General features: G+C 27.0%; 1 protein-coding gene across 1 annotated transcript in view; it reads right to left on the reverse strand.

Annotated features, from left to right (window-relative positions):
* LOC100166556 (dopamine D2-like receptor) overlaps positions 1-19,604 on the reverse strand; it is a 376,736-nt gene that overhangs the window by 200,192 nt on the left and 156,940 nt on the right. The window contains exon 2 of the mRNA XM_029488587.1: positions 14,530-14,639. Coding sequence (XP_029344447.1) covers positions 14,530-14,639 — 110 coding nt within the window. The remainder of the gene's footprint in view (positions 1-14,529; positions 14,640-19,604) is intronic.

Genomic DNA, 19,604 nt, shown 5'->3' on the forward strand with positions numbered 1-19,604 from the left:
GGGAAAAATAAGAATCTTTACACAAAATCAGTTTTTGTATGCAATAATTCATCGTTTAATTCAAATTTAACACATACATTACAATGACCTACTCAATGACGAAGTACACTCGACACCTATTAATACAACTATACAGCAGAACTACTTTCCTCATTTTTAATATTAACTATGTTAAAAATATTACACTTTAAAAAAAATGTATTAATATTTACAGTAAGGTTTTGAACCATATAGTACCTATATGGTTAAAATAACATTATTTTTTATTGAACGCTACACCCATATTGGTTCATGGTTGTCTCCGTCTTAACAAACGCATAATGTACCAAATGCACGATCTGCCAAACCCAATTTTATTATAGATTCGTTTATTTACAATTTTAAATATTAGAGCAACAACTAAATGTATAAGATTTAGATAATTCAATAATTTACACTTAGAGCTACTACTTATTAGTATGTAAAATATTACAATTCAAAAATGTAAAATGCAAAATACAAATTTAATAATTAAAATATGAAGTGCAAAAAACAAGATACATCTTAACTTTAATTTTGATAAATGGTAAATTCACTCAAATAATAAAAATATCAAAAGTAAATGTTTTCTTCTTTTTCTGGACGTAAATGTTCCATGGTAATATCGATTGTAAGATGGATATATAGAGTTCACTTGAGTATTAATTTGTACTTATAAAATATCTACAACCAGCGTAGGTATTTAATGTATTTGATACGGGTTTCTATCACAGAATCATAATCCATATCACACTTTACAACAAAAATGTTATCTTTCAAAATTGACTGTATAAGGTACTATAATTTTTAACTAAAATAATATTTTAAATTATTAAGATTGAATAACCAAGAGTGCAATAACGACCAGTTAAACTAAACCCCGAGAAAGAGATCTTATGGGAGCTTCAAAGCGTTTCTGATTGAAATTTCAACAAAATATCCATTATATTCGTGGTTAATATAACTTTATATAAGCTTCAAAATAACCAAATAATCACGTTTATAAAGGTGTTATAACTTATAATCTACAAATAGTTTTAATTTCTTATGAAAAATAAGTGCTAAAAAGTTAGGGTGTATAATGGATTACTAGTTAACTCGGTTAACAATTTATTATGTAGTATATTATAGCAACTTGAAAATTACGTGATCGCGCTATAGCCTTTGAAGTGATATCCTATCTCAATTTGATCGATATATTCATAACTTATTAATATTTAATAGGTAATATAAAACTAAATTAACTTAATAATATATTTTTCTACATTTTAAAATAGTACTGCATTTTTTTCTAATACTTATGCATATGTATTATTAATATATCTGCGATTGCAAATCATGTTAAGCATATACCAAGCATTTTATTCTAAATAACGGATCGTGAGAATACAATTTTAAGAGTTTTATAATTCTACATAATGGTAGGAAGTCGATCAATAGTTTTAATTTTTGCTATTAATTTGGTTAAATATTATATTATGATTTAATTCTAATATATGTCAAACTAACGTGTAAAGTTTACATTATTCAAATAGTTTCAGTCTTTAGAAGTAGCTACTTATTAGGTATATTGGTAAAACTAAAATATTTTTTTTTTCAAACGTTCCTATATATTTGGTTATCGGAACGCCCGAACAATGTAGAAATAATTATTACCATCGACAAATCGAAAGCAAGACAAAATCGATATAAGGTCCACCGGTACTCGCACCTGAGCTTTATTGTTTTTTTTTTTTTTTATTTATTTATTTTGTTCCGTTTGTTTTTGTTTTTTTATTATTCGTCGTCGTCGTTGTGTTGTTGTTGGAAATGGGCGTTTTAAGCGATCAATTTACTCCGATTCCAACATCTGGACGACAAGACCGCAGCCAGGGAATCCGCCCACCCACATACATACACCCATTGCCCATCCCTCGCTAACACACACGCGCACCCCGCCGACGCGCGACGTGACAAGGAATCGGGAAACGTACGAAATCGGTGGTCGTGAGTGTTATCTATACCAGCAAGTTTGTGTACGTTCGCATGTTACACACGTTGACACTCGGCCGACGAGCAATTTATTTCCATCGTCGGACGGTATGTGAGTGGCGGTCGCGTGGTCGGCGGGCAGAGGATACAGGCGGATGAAAAAAAAAGGGAAAAACGAAAAGAGAACGAAATCTGATATTGGTCGACCGCGTACGTCGCAGAATCACCAGTATTATATACGATACCGTAACACCAACACTCCCACACACCCACCCACCCATTCAGGCACCCACACACCCATTTACTACCCATCCGTATACCACGCGCCACCGCTGTACGACGCCGCGTATGTACCATATATACCATATATTATTATTCACCGTCAAATTTATACATGCATACGCTTCCCGTCACGCGGGTGGGTGGGGCGTTATTTATTAGCCCTTGTTATTATGGTACACGACACTGGCGATAAATCAATTGATGCGTGCGACAACGCGTATTAAACATTATATTATTATTATACTCCACGATAAGGACGATATAATCGGACTAATGTGTCAATATACAAACAATATAGGTGTCCGAAAATATTGGATACACGACAATAATAATAAAAATAATGAAGCAAAGAATGAAAATATAAAAACAATATATCACACCACCTGGGATACACAGACACGGTTGTGTCGTCTCGAAATATATCTTAAGTTTTTGCAATATATATTGTGTCATATCATATTACTATAACGTAATTAAACAGCAATAATAATAAGTATTTGTTTTATATGTCGTATTCAATGAACAAATACGAAAGTTGAGCCACTGTGTTAAATAACACTCTTTAAATTACAAGGAAAATATAAACGCACATCGAAAAAGCATGCTCAATATTGAAGTAATATAACAATTATTATATATAGGTATACCTACAAAGTGCATTGTACTTCTGCTTCCTTTGGTAATGATGTATCCTTGTTTATCTACGTAAACATTATATTTACGCAATTTTTCGCAATTTTCCAGAAAATGGCTGAGTTAAAAAAAAAAATTAAATTATATTATATTATCATATAATATGTATTATTTCTTCAATCTAAAGATAGATACCTATATTATAAGACTTTTAAAGATATTTTATTCCTTCAAAAAATATTGTTCTAAAAAGATATAAAAATATATTTATACCAACATAATTTTGACTATTAAGACCAATAACTTCCTTGCTGCGTGTGCAATTTGAAACAAAATCATTAGGTTTTGTATACTGACAATATTATTAACGACAGTATTTTAATTTTAGAATAACATATATTTTGAAATTATTAAAAGTATTGATATTTGTACTCGTTCAAGCATATTTTATTGCTTTAATTCATACTTGGTGTTGGAAATAATTTTTTTTACATAACCATTGTACTTATTTTTAATAATGTACTTATCAATCTGTCTGACGTCTGTACTTATTATCTGATTGCTATTCTAAAAAATTAAAGGATAATTAATACGATGAAAGTCAGTTTCTGAATATCGTTATTACAGTAATATTATCATCTTTGAATTATGTTCAGAATTTTCGAAAACAAATTTGACGAGTTTTATAAATAACTAAGTTTTAAATGTTAATAGTTTAAGACATATATTATATTATCATGAAACTATCTCAGAACCGACCAATTAAGAGTTACGTTATTATTTTCATATCGGTTCTAATATACATATTGGTATTCTAGTTTGATTATTGGAATATTTAGTATAAAAGTTATTTAGTATGAGTGTATTAATTGAGAACTGTTTTTTTTTTTCAAAAACAAGATACTAAAATTTGTGTAACTTCCCAGATTACAGCTTCTATAAAATAATAATTTTAAGATATTATTAAATATGTGACCATTGGGATTTAATAATATTTTATTACTTCGAAATATTGTAGTAAGTCAGATAGCCATAGGTATAATATGTATAGGTATATCTAAGTATATTGTGATTCTTTTTATTTTTATTTGTTAAGTTCCTCTCGAAAATGTAAATTGTAATTTATAACAATTTATAATATAATATTTAAAAAATAAAAAATAGATACATCCCAGTTTTCATTTATTCATAAATATCAGTTAGTATAAATAATTACAAAGTGGTGTTTAAATTATTTGAATATTAAGATTATATTATTAGATTACTTAGTATAGGTACCTACTATAGTCTTATGAGTTATCACTTATTGTACATACATAATATTGTATATTATATTATGATACCTTTAAAGTTTAAATCATCAAGAAATTTTTTTTTAAATGCTCTGGTTTACAGCTTCTAACAGATGCGCAACATTAAGGTTGAAAATATTTGTCAAGTATCTACATTAATGTTGAGTTCAAAGCAATAAACTTATTACGTTATATTGTTGCAGAACATGCTGTTATTATGGATTATCAACCTGGTTAATTGTTTGTGTAAAGTCTCCAAAACTCAGAAGTAGTAATATACTTATACAAATACCAAAGATTAAATATAGTGTTTAATTTTTAATTTTTATCAACCGTTTATTTATATTTGTTTGTTAAGTACAAACTTACTACATACCTACATCATTAAAACATATTAATATTTTCTCTAAGTAAATACTTACATAATTATTTTCTTAACATTACATCCATCGTGTAATATTTATAACTAAACAATAAAATTGTATTAGTGTTATAGCATATTTCTATAAGAAAAAAGACTTTAAAAAAATAAACCAAAATTCAAAAACATTTATAAATAGCATCATATAGTAAAATAATGTAATATTATTCAGTGTTGTATTTGATAAAAACATCTAACATGAGGGTGAAAAAATTAGGACAAAATGAGATATGAAGATTGCTGCAAAGTTTTTCAATTATCAAAAAATAAAATGACGAATGAACATATTCTAGGTATGTTGACATTGTCACCCAATATATTATACTAAAAAGAGGTTACCTATACCTAATACATAATAACTGAGTAAATAATCTATTAATATTTAATATTTTTTTACAAATATGGTTGAGTATAAAAAAACTTTTTTCATATACGTACATTTTTTTTATAATGATCGCAATATAAAACGTACGTGGGATTTTGTAATATGATTATGTTAAACAGATCCAGTCGATGAAGTTAAAACAAAATTAATGTTCTGAATACGGACAATCCGGGTTTAACGGAATTATATGGATTCACATTTTTAGACCACAATTCAATGGAATATTATACTGATTTATATCAAATGTGAGTTTAAAGTCTGACAAACTTCAAACATTAAAATTAGGTTACCTACCGCAGTTAATTCGAACAAAAATAAATACTGGATTTTTAGAACTCAAATTTGAATTATTATTTAATACCTATGGGATATAATATTATATAATCATCAAGATTATTAAAAAAAAAAATTAATCTTTATAATAATATCACTATTTTGATCACAGAATGAATAAAAATAATAATAATAATAACATCATTAATAAAATAATTACAAACAAAATAATAAATAACGATTTTTTTTTATTAATTTTATCCATAGTAAAATAATAACAAAAAGTGATAATTAATATCACTTTACAAACATAATAATATTATGTTTATATAAGTTATTTGTGTTTTCTTATGATAATATAAATATTATAATATTATTTTATATTCTATTGAATTGTTAACTTGAATTTAATAAACTTAAATGTAACATGTTACTTACATAAAATGTTTAATACTTACATCAAATACAATCACAGATCCATCACTAGAAAATAAATTCATGTAACACTATTATTTTTTGTCTATTCTCGGAAACTACAGTGAACAAATTTATTTTTCTCTTCATTCTTCATAATACGTAAACCTTTGATATTTCACTACCAAAATTATGAAACTTTTTTAAATATTAGCCTGAAATATTATGAACTACCTAACTTTTATAGTAGGTACATAGGTTTATAGGTGAAAAGAAAAACATTGAATAGTATACAAAAGCACGTACAATTTATAAACTATAATGAATTATACTGATTTTTTAAATTAAGGGTTTCGGTGAAAAACAGAATTTTTAAGAACCGTCAAAAACTGGTAATTTGTTGGAAAATTGGGTCGTATCCCGCCTTGCAACCATACCATTTCTGGTGTTCATTTCCGAAATTATTTTTGTTTCAAAACATGGTTATATGAAATGTACAGCAATAGATACTAGGTATATTTTGTTGTTACTAGGATTTATTTTGTGAAATGATCTTTGTACAATAATTTCAGAAGTTATCTATTGATAGACCACTGATAATTATAAAAATAAACAGAAAGATGTAAAAAGTCAAAAAACGCTGTCAATGCAGTTGGCATGCGGGGTTTTCAAGTATATGTGAAGTTTCTTCTAGTAATATTATATAATAAAACTATAATAATTATCAGCAATTTAATATAATATTTCTACACGTATTTTTAATGATTACCATTTTTGAATAGATAAAACAATAACGAATACAAAATATTGGGACTGCATAGGAAACTGTGAAGCTCGCATTATGATTTCCAATTTATTTTCATTACATTCTGATCAGTTTGGTAATCGTGCTTCATAATCATAGCACTCATAAAGTTAAAATTGAGGAAAACAAGTTAAAATCGTATAACGAGAACGGATCTTAATTGGATGTCATCGAACTGGGCATGGAACCATTTGTAAAATACCGAACAACGGAACTAGAACCTTAAAATATTATTTTATGAAACTAGAACGGAGCCCAAATAGCCTAAAGGTTACAACTCCTCCTCACTCCTGCTTTATACAGACTCTAATAATAAAAAAATAAAATAAACAAAATTACTATAGGTATAATAAATCTATACTAACTGTTCCGAGCGTTCCCGTGCACTTCGTTGCCCGTAAAAAATGACAACTCTTAAAAAAATTGTATTGTTCAACTCCTTTTGGGTGTAAGTGCAACTCAGACACCCTGGTAGGCAATGTGCGAAAATTTGTTTTGATACATGCTTGTACCCGATCTGCCCGATAACCAATGGCAACCAATAAAATAATAAATACTAATTTCTACTAATTATTTCTCATATAACAAATAAAAATCATTTAATTTATAAACAAAAATTTCCATCCTAAATCTCAAAGTTCCTGTTTGAGCACCTCCACGGGTTGGACCTACCGGGCCCCATTGGGAATTTAAACCATCCTGGAAACCTCTCAAAAACTCACACTCATAATTTCATCAAAATCGGCCCAGCCGTTGACAATTGATGAATTACAATACATTTTTCACAACATTTATATATAATTATATTTAGATACTATATAGGTACTTCATCAGTACATAACGTCATGTTCTAATAACCTATATTTATAGCGTTATGCAACTATTCTGTTGAGCTTTACTTTATTTTTTTGTTAAATGGTATGTTTACATTTAAAATATATATCGCGAATATGCACGCACATTATAATTTTATATAAATATGTTAATACAATAAATTATAAATAACCTATGTGGGTATGTTGGTATAACGCCTGTAGAAGCATATGAATAACCTTCTATCCCTAAAAGGAACCCGTGAATAATATAGGTGACGACATGATATGCGTCTTACCTTAATGCACCGCTCTCGGATCGTAATCCTCGGAAAACAGGCGCTGCATATCGTTGGACTGGAAATAATGTGGCTCCTCGTGAGCATTATGACATATTGATTATAAACACTACCTACTTATATGGCGTATCAATGCTAATACGTAAGTATAAGACTATAATATAATAATATCAGATGGAGTGATCAGGACTCACCACTAACCATTAACTACGGACGACGACGCGAAAATGGTTTGATCGATAATCGAAGAAAATCAGACGGTGAAGCGGTTCAGGCGGACTTAAAGAAAACTGGATCGGTGCTCATTATTTTCCATTAACACTGATTGACGACGGAAAATAACGCGGTGTCCGGACTCCCGAGTACCTATACCGCGGTGTACGCCTAACCGCAATCAATAAGTCGGCAGACTTCAAATCACGGTCGAAACGGCCGACGTTATTTATATTATTATACTACACTATACGCCCACCATACACAATATTACTATGGTTAAGTACTCGGGTAGTCAGGGTACATAATTGCGGTGTTTTCCGTTGGTCATTCTGAACAGAAAATGATGGCCACCTGACCAACACCACGCTGTCTGATTTCTACAATAATTGTCCATCAAACCGTTATTACGTCGTTGTTCGCGAATGAATAAACATTGTCGAGCAGTTATATGATATTCCTGTGAAACGAAACTTTACGTATATATTTGTGAGTCTCATCACTTTTAGTCCAACGGAACGCGTCACCCATTTCCCGAGGATAACGAGCCGAAGGCGATCCGTAGTGAAGGTAAGACGCACATCAATCACGGATGTTTGTTATTTACAGATTCCTCGAAGCGGGAGGACACCTATACGACCATTATTTAGAATTGATTTTAGTGGCACATTATTTAGGTACTGAGTGAATATTATACAGGTTCGTAAAATGCAAATAACGATGGCAAAATATTCGAGTAGGTAATTAAAATAAGTCCTTAAAATATATCATTAAAAATATCAAAACTAGATGGAAAAATGCATTGACAAATCGTGTGAAGCAAAAATATTTAAAAATGACCATGTTTTGTTTTTTTTCATGAGAACCAGGTTGGTACTTATTTGCATGAAAACATCGGTACCAAAACTGTCGTTCAAAAAATTTTTACCAACTATAAATTTAAAAACGTATATAAAGAAAAGGACTTTCTTATCTTTCTTATCACCCTTTAAAGATAATAAAACATAAATTAGATATCACTTTAAAAGTAGCATCAACTTAACATGTATAAAGACGTCAAATTTATTAAAAATGATAATATAGTTCATAATAAACTATAAAAGTGTATATAGAACTCCAAAATCATTTAACCATCATTCAAAATCAATTCAATAAATGTCTGAAGTACACGAACACACAAACAATGCTCGATGACCGAAAACAATGAAAGATATATTTATTTAGAATATTTTATTCTAACAAATGACCCATTCGATTATATTATAATTGTTACACATCCATGTGATTCACATTAAGAATTTATGTGTAATTTTCAGACATATTTAGACGCTTAATTCCACAGTTAAATACTCAATGAAATATTTTCTTAAATTATTTACTGTTGATACTTATCGTAATGACGCTTTAGTACTAATTGTGTTCTGTGACGTTCTTCAAGAATACAAAAATAAAGAATCTTACACAAGAAAATTGGCTCGACATAATATAATGTATTACAATTCTGGATTTAAAAGAGGTCGAATTATGATTTGATTACGATTTTAAAAATGACAAACCTAATGGTGCGTGTATTACGAAGCTTGTAAATTATTTGGGAAACGCATGCATAAAAAATTATGTAACATTCCACCAAGGGCTAAAAGGAAAGCAATATTGGAGGGAACGACAAATAACTGTGAGCTATTCATGCTAAATTTGGCGATTTGTATACTTCGACACATCCCAATATTGCGATTTTCATTAAAAATGTATTAGCTATACAGCAGAATTCTTACATACATTTTCGGCTGATAGTTACGAATGTGGGACAGTTATAACTTATAACTAAACAGAAAAAAATAACATTGTACAATGGAAATATAACTAAAAGTACCTAATTACTTTGTAAAATGTTTAGTATTATTCAATAACGTATAACAACTTTAATTTTAAATGGTTAGTTTATCTATCTGTGTATTTTATGAAATGTTTTTATTTCAATTAAAATTAATTAGCTATTCTGACGAACACCTACATACGAATGAATTCTGATAATAATAATGAATTTAAGATAACTATTAGTGATTTACAATGTTTATTATTATTTTAATTTATAGTACATAAATGTGCTTGTGTATTATTATAACGTATTTAAGTACCTATATTAGATTCCGACCAGAGCGATTAATGTATTCGTTTTACAATATCAATGTGTGTTATTACTTTTTATTTTTTTATTTGTCTGAAGACAAACTTTTTATAGTAGAAAAAATACTTCAATCTTCAGCTCCAAGAGAAGTACCGGTATCTGATAGAAAATATATCTGGTTTATATGATTTTTTTTTTGGGGGGGGGGGATACACTTTAACCATGGTTACATTTATGTGCAGATAAGTGATAACTAAAAAAAATTATATTATATAATCATCAGGTACAATATTCATATCATTAGTATTGCATTTTGATATACATATACATAAAAACACGAAATCACACGATATGGTGTAGTGTGAAACCGGCTTAACGGTAATTCGTGTGCATTACCTATATAACTTATAATTCACTCTGTATATACGACATAGTACGTTGTATACACAAAAATTAAAGATATATTTAGCATTTTAGTCTTGACCTCTGGGTAGTAGATTTTTTATAAAGGAATTTTTTTTCGTTTTTAATAAAATAAAATCTAATTTTTCTAAATTTATTTTTATATCAATCTCATTATTTGTCCTAATCGTGTCATAAAAAATCTGAAAAGTACCATGCCCTGAGACTGCAATAGGTAAATAATGTTCCTAAATATTATTAAACTGTGTTTATTTTTTTCTTATTCAATAATATCAATATATTATATGATTCATTTTTATTAATGACAATTGACAGTTATTGAGTTATGTGGATAGAGGGAAAATAATCACCAGGGCTCGAAAATGCTGCATACGTCTGTGGCGTTGTGTGTTGGTCGTTATTGTTATATCATGGGAATTGTACTGTACATAATTAATATGTATAAATCGACAAGTTTCGTAACTTGTACAATAATTTGAATCAACTAACTATATATTAGTGTAAAATATATTATATTATATATACACCACACATATCAGTCAATTTGTATCAAAACTTTTACTCATTAATTTGGATGATTAATGAAGAAAATTAGTCAATTATGTATATATTTATATTTGATATATGTATACAATATACATAATATTATATATTATAGGCTATATTACTGATATTGTTCTAATGTCAATCTTTTCAGATGGAAAGTAATTTTGTTTTTTATTTAATATTTGAGCTTCATGCTTTTACTACCTAGATACTTGTATATTGAAATAGTTTTCAACATTTTGACTTCAAAAACTTTGCTCAAGCAAAACTCAACTCAAAAACTTTAAATAACAAACCACAGTAATTTATATTTTTGAATACATTTCAGCGTATATTATAATATTTAACATTATGATGTTCATTCTCTAGGTTTATATTACGTTGACCCAAAACGCTGGGAGCACAAAAGTTTTTGCAAAAATATTTAAATATCCCTAGGTTTCAATATGTATTTTGGGAAACATTAAGTTTCATTTAGCCATGCACCTACCTACTTCAGCGTGGTAGGTATAAAGCGTGTCGTTAGAGGGGAAAAGGAAAACAACACAACAGCCTTATATTATTATTGAATACACCGAATTCGAGTACAAACACCGTACCATTATTGTTAACGATAATAACTCATCATTTGTGAACGCGCACTCTTTGATTGATGAACAAGCAACATTGTTTGAATTTCAACTAATTCAATTAACCAATTGCAACGTCGGCTAATTAAAAAAAATGAGAAATGCATTAGGTGTACAGTGGGAGATAGTGTGGTGATGTATCTATATTTAAAATTTTAATTGCCTCGCAGTAACATCTTCTTATCTTGAAACAAAACTGTTTCAGTGTACTCACTCACAAATTCAAACAACTTATGCATATATTTTATGTATGATATATATACATAGCCAAAACCTGAACTCTCCTTCTTTCATTTTTTTTTTTTTGCGTTTCCTCTCCGACAAAATTATTCAACTGTAATATCTTTGCTCGTCCACGTCTCCCTTAAAGGAGCTTAAGAGGTAATGAAGTGTATGCTTTTCACAATAAAAAGTACCTTTTATTCAAATGCCGGTCACTAAAGTAGTCTATGTATAATCCAAGATGCCATCAAAAGCATTTGTTTCCAATATCAACCTCACCACCAGTCAACAGAAGTTAGGTTTTATAATTTTTGATATATTGATTTAATACACATTTGACACAACTACAAGATACAATTTTTTATGACATGAAATGCTGTTATTAGTCAAATTAAATTAATATTATTAATTTAAAAGTATGAAAGTATATAATAGAAATATCCTGCAATGTATATACTATAAGGTTAAAATTATTTAATATACATTTGTTACCTATTCAACTAGGCATGCAATTTTTATTTTATATTTAGTCCAATACTAAGTGTAGCTTTAATAAAACAAATAAAAAATTAGTACAATACACTAAATGTAAAATCTAACGTTATTTTTGATTAATACATTATATACATCTAACTAATAGTAAATAAAAGGATGGTATCTTATATGATATTAGTAGGTATTCTTAAAATCTTTATTTCAGTATACCTAGTAGATATCATTTATTTATAATTTATATATTTATTACATTTTTTTTTAAACTCAAAATTAATTTTTTTGATCATAAAATAATATATAAAATTGATTATAATCACTTTTGTGATTATTTATAATTATTACCTCCAACTAGATTGATGTTCCATATAAATTCATATCATAATAATTTTTCATCCGGTTTTGTGTTGGTTGTAATTTTTCAAATCACCAAAACCTTGTTAATTTTTAATCAAAAAACTTTAATTTTGAGTACTAAAACATGGATACTAATACCACAATTAAACTAAGAATACTGAGTATCTACTAATATCACATGAGTGACTATCTTTTTTCACAACTCTGAGAAAATAGGCATGCCCATGTAAAAATTTATTAAATTATATAATATAGTAATATCAATATCAAAAAATCAACATTTTTCATGAATATTTCCTAAATTACACATATGCTATTTAATTTCAATTTTTAATTTTTTTTTTTTTTAGATTTTTAAGCTAGATAAATAGTTATAGGTACTGATCTTATTACTTATGTATAATATATATTTATAGAGTAATATCAATGGATATTTTTTATAATCACGTGACCCTCTTGTCGTTTTTTTCTTAAAATTTACTTATTGTATACAAAATATATATTGTAAATAAAAATAATTTAATAAGAAAAAATGAATATTTAACATTTATATAATTTAATGTTTGGACAAATTATAATTTGTTAACGTAAAACGCGACTGATCATTTATATAAAAACTTATAATTTTTCAATTTATAATATTGATAACTGACTATAAAAACTAGTGATAATTATAACATATATTTTGCTAATGTAAACATATATTGCTAATATAAATGACGCCTATTTTCTTTAACTTTCAGTTCAAAAAGGACAATATAAAATATAGTATCCAGTTTTTGTTTAATTCATACACAACATAAAATTGTTTCAAACTAAGACTCAAAAGTATTAAATTAACTCTAAATATAAAAACAAATAATGTAAAATATGTTTAAAAGAACTTCATGTATAAGAATAATTTACAATAAATGAGAAAACCGGACATTCATAAATATATTGGACGTGTAATATTAAATTTCACGACATTCAATAGAAACATCAAGTACCTACTCAAAAACTTTTAACCAAAATCACTTAGCTGTATAATCCAACAGCCAACAATTAATTAAATTCCTTGTGATTTTTAGACCCGTAATCCTTTAGAGTATAAGTATAATGCGTATCTATACAATAATATGATTTTAAATTATTGTTTTCATTTTAGTATTTATACTGATTGATAAAGTTTTAATTTAATATTGGAGTATAGATGTAGATTTTTATCTCATTTTAATATTTTTTTGTATAGGTAATATATGGTTTCCGATCAATATAATATTATAACTATTAATTAACAATTATCTATATAGATGTCATAATCTTCTATACTTTACGGTTATAAACTGATACCTATAGAGGAAAATAGTACTAATTATTAAGACTAGCTAGATTAACTAATATCTTCCAAAACACTTCAAAATCTCCACACAAATCTTAAAAGAAATGTCTGATCTACATAATATAAATTATTAAGAAAAACTGATACAATAAAATTTAAAAACTCAAAAATGTGTCCCTTCCTTATAAAATGCTTACTAAAATTTTGTTTAGCAGCGATAACTGACAACAAATTGCATAAGATAAAAGCAAATTCATGTCATTGTCAAGAATTCAAGTAAATATTTAAAAATATTCTTATATTATTTCGTATATTCGTACGTAGTTTTGGTCGTAGTATTGGGTATAATTGTATGAGCATTACTCGTAACAAATCAGTTATAATAATTATTATTATCTTAAAATATGATATGTTATAAACATAATAATATATTATATCAATATGTATTTAATAAAATTGTAATTTCGAATAATTATTTACTTATTAAGGTTTTACTATCATGACTCATATTGTCTATGCTTGACAACACTGTGTGTAGATATATCTAGGTACTTTACGAGTGTTGTATGTTTTATATTAACATAAATAATTACCTGTCTATACTGATTGCCACCAAATTGAATATGGACGATGTACTACAAATCACGTCCATCGCTATATAGAAGTCGCAAACAAACGGGGGCAAGCCCCATTTCCCATTGACCTGAAAAAAATGGAAATACAATTAATTATGGATATTTAGTGCACACAATAGAGACAAATAACATCAAATCTATTTACAAAAACCAAAAATTGTACGTAATGTTTTATTATAAAATAATTTATACAAAATTATATATATTTTTCTTTTTCTTTTAATTGTTAAAAAGTAAAATCACAACAAACTTAAACCCCGGTGACGCACTTAATTTTTTACTAAATCTATACAGTTGTATTATAGTATTGATTATTGACCTGAGCAAAGTTTACGTACACCATACCCATATATTAATTAACGAATGTGTATAATGTCTGAACTTTTCACAGAATAATTGTGTTATAAATTATAAATGATAATGTTTATAATAAAATATCGTTAGTAAAATGAAATTTTGAAAATATATGCAATATAGTACCTATACATGAGTAGGTATTATAATATGAAACACAACTAAGGATTCCGTATAACATAATATTAGATGAACATACCATATAACATTTTAATACTTACTAGATATATTAAATATAATGTGTGTTTTTATTTATTACTAGGTTATATATTAAAACATAGCTAATATAACGACCCAGGTACCAATAATTTAAAGTAAAGTATTTTAAAAAGAATAAAACTGTAACCACAGCGCAGTATAAGGTATCGCTATACCTGTTAATAGATATAGGTACCTATATGTATAAAGTTAAAGTAAATTTAATATGAATTGAATTTATATCATATTAATTCTACAAGTTTATGTTAGTTAAAAAATGTTGATGGTAAAATTATCAAAAAGAATGTAGGTGAACGGACATTCTTTAAAAATAAGAAAAATATAAAATTCTTTAAAATTAGTCTCAAATTAAACGATACTTAAGATTATAAAATTATTTATTTGAGATTAAAGTTATCACATTAGATGTTTAAATTCAAACGACCATTCTTATCAGACTTGAGTTAATTAACTATAATTTTGTAAATAATATTATTAAAATCTGTTTAATTTTGCTAGCATTTTTCATCTTTAATATTTTAAAATATTTTATATAATAATACCTACTTAAAAATAGTATAATATAATTAAATACATACTCAGAATTGTATAAAATAATAATATTAAAATAGGGTAAGTATATAGGTATTAAATATTCAAATTATTAGTTATTACTGTTATTAGTATTTACGAATTGTATGTATTATGTTTTACTACTTTATGAATTGTAAAAATCTTTAGATAAATTTCGTTTAAAATGAGTTGCATTCGCTCTGAATTAAAAATATGATTTAATTTACTTTAAAATATTAAATAATACTGATAATTATTATTAAATATTACAATTTTACATTCGCAGTGCATGGTATTAGGTTAATTTAATGCAACTTACTAATCTTTTTATAAATCTGATGAAAAATTTCAAAAGAGTCATTTTCATTATAATTAAAATTGGTTTAAAAATTATTCATTAAATACAAATCTAATACTCTGTTAAACCTGTGATAATCCTTATTTTCCACCACTAAAATTTAACAGAAATAATATCGAACGCTTTCGTCGTAAACCCGACATTGTCTCTGTTGTTTCATTCGAACCAAACATTTAATTATACCACAGATCTGTGATCTTTATATAAATAAAAGGTCCTATACCGGAAGCAATGTAATTAAATACACATGTATCATATTATTATAGTAAATGATGTAGGTATAAATCGGAATAATCAGAAATATCACAGAAAATACTAAGGACATTTTTAGCTCAGACTTTAATATAATATGATTATTTACGCTAAACCGATAAATCGTAAAATAATTAAATGATTTAGGTAGGTCGTAGGTACTTCAACAGTTTAACATTTAGATACAAATCAAACTGAAAACGACTAGTTTGTCATATATTATTATTAATGTTATAAATAAAACGTCAAGATAGTCTCAACTACTTGAGTAATTAATTTTGATATAACTAGGTTTGACTTGTATAGTTGTTCACATTTTACATTGAAGTAAATTTGATAAGTTTGTACTTGATAAATCAATAGGTATATGTATATCATTCAAACTTAATTTATAATATGAGAAAATTATGTGTCTTTGAAGTAAGAGTGGATTATTAATTTACAATATTATAGTATATGCTTTTAAATATTTAAAATTGTATTGTATGTACCTACTCATATATTAAATACTTATACAGTTATATATTGAAAAAAAAAAAAATTTTTAAATGATTAGTCACTATTAAAAGAAAAAATAAACATAAATTAGTCGCTATTATTTTAAATATAAAAGAATTTTTGAAGTCCTCTTATCTATTTATTAAATTGGTATAATTTTAGGGGTGGATATTTTGACAAAATAACCCTCCTCTGGTCCTATTTTATTCTACTTAGGTACCTATATTACAAATTGAAATGCACAAAACCCTTAAATAATTTATATTTAAACAGTAAATAAATATAAATTTAATTAAATTATTTTTATCTTGTTTATAAATTACACATCATCCGTCTATAATTCTAACCATATTTTAATCGTTTGTACAATAAATCCAAAAAAAGATAAATAATATTGTTACGTTGTTATAAGGTCATCAACGTTATACTGTTATGGTATTCTATCCTGCGCAACTTATTAGGTACCTACCCTTATAATAGGTAGATCCTATTATTATTACTATTGCACTTAGCAATTAATACGTTGGTATCCAAGGTTGTAGTTTTTAGAAAACATAAATAAATGTTTTGTAAACACATTCTTTAAAAAGTTTGGCTTGTTCTCAGAAGTATTTTTTTTTTATTAAATTCAGAACGATAATCTTAATCTTTCACACTTCTTCAAAAATGATGTTCTTCGAGCATATGTTGTTTAAGAATTTCCAAAAAGTTTAAACGATCGTCAGCGAAACTCGGTGCTATGATAAGTAAATTTATCCAACAAAAACATACCCTATGATATTATAATATATTGTAATATTATGTGGGTATAGATAATATTATAAAAGGAACTGTTGTTTCAAACAAAATATGAAATAAAATTAGATTTAAACAACATGACACGACCACCGCCCCAGGCTCTACAATGTAGAAATAATGCTTTTGTAATACGCGTAAGAAGGAGTTCGAACCGACCGTGTATCGTACAGAATAATTCAGTTTTGCACTTTCAAAGAGACTGGAATTATGTTAGATTTCTCTGTAGTATACGCCCTGCGACTATGCGTTTTTTTTTCCCAGGAATGAAAACTTGCATGGCACGAATGCGGACGCGGCGCTCAAACGTTCGCGGATTTTAATATGGAGCTTCTGTTCACCTTTGTCGAGCTCCGGGGAGTGATACAATATTATATTTATGAATAGTCTTACGTCGGCGTTGTGTGCTGCAGTACCTATTGTAATGTAGCGACTGCCGTTGAAACGGAGGAGAAACGATCGGTTCGATGTAAAAAAAAATATATATATAATAATATATACAGAAAATTGATGACCGATAACATAATTTAATGCGATCGAAATATATTATATGTATTATATAGGTACCAAACATAATATAATATGGGTTCTCCGACGACTGCAGAACCGCGAGGGTCCGATCCCGCGCTCAGTGACTTCTACAACACACAACAATATCGCTGTAGTATGCAAAACGTACGGAATCCGCATTCCTTTACTATACTGTATTATTTATTATGTCTAACGTATGCAATTTATATCCAAATGTCTTATTCTCCTTTCTGAATTTGACTTTTAACGTTTATTCGCCACGTGTGTGTGTGTGTAACCATTTTTTTCTTATACATATCATATTATGTATAATGTATATTGTACAAAACTAAATTTGGTATTTATTACTATCCAGTCTGCATTTTATTTATTTTTTATCACCTGCCTATTTAATATACCTACGTTCGTAATTGATGTACACATTTACAATATATGCGTATATCAATTCCATGTTGATATCGAATTCATATAACTTCTATATTTTATATAATCTAAGATACGCATAAGTAACGTAATAATAAGAGGATACAAGCTGGTATACAGCAGTCGGAAGGAAAATTATTAAGGATTTAAATTTTTTAATACCTACCAAGTTCAAGTTATTTATATTTAATTATCTATTAAATACTATATGCAATAGATAAAATACAAACATGGTTTAACAACAGGATTTTCGAAAATATATGAACAATTTTTGTGTTTAATATATTAATAATGATTACTGATTAGGTATATAAACACTTCATTACATACCTACCTACAGTGTTTGAGCTTAAAAATTTTTTTGAGGAAGTGGTACTGAAAAATAATATATATTTCAAAGGTATTTTTTTTTATTATTAAAAACAAGTATTTACTGTATTTTTTTAAAATAGAGTGAAACCTCCAACACTGGTCACATTTGGTTACTAAATGTTGTCCGTTATTCGGAGATGCTCGCTATTCAGAGGATTCAGATTGTAGAAAGTTCGTAGTTTGCTCCTAAAAAAACGTCCACTAGGAGGTAGGTATCTGCTATTGGGAAGTGTCCATTAGGGGAGGTTTCAATGTATATTAAATATATTGGTGTCTACCACTGCATCCCGTTAACCTGCCACTAATCCCTTTATAATTTATAAACTTATAACTAACCAAAAAATAATAGTTGTATTTTATTATTTTATTTCTAATATAGGTAAGTAACTAAGTACCTAAATAGATAAATCAATATTAATAAATTTTCTATACAAAAATATTATACCTTAAAGTTCGTATGAAATTATGGACTATTTGATTTACGTGAAATGTGTAATATGAATAGAATTAATAGTTTGTTTTAAAAAATGTATAATAATAATTCATATAATATAATTTATTAATTAGTTTAATTAATTAATTTATTTATTTATTTATTTATTAATTTATTAATTAATTGATTATTAATTTGATATTTTCGATTTCATTGAAGTATGTGGGGTTACATCCACTGTCATGT

Source organism: Acyrthosiphon pisum, chromosome A1 (assembly GCF_005508785.2).
Source record: "Acyrthosiphon pisum isolate AL4f chromosome A1, pea_aphid_22Mar2018_4r6ur, whole genome shotgun sequence".
Lineage (NCBI taxonomy): Eukaryota > Metazoa > Arthropoda > Insecta > Hemiptera > Aphididae > Acyrthosiphon > Acyrthosiphon pisum.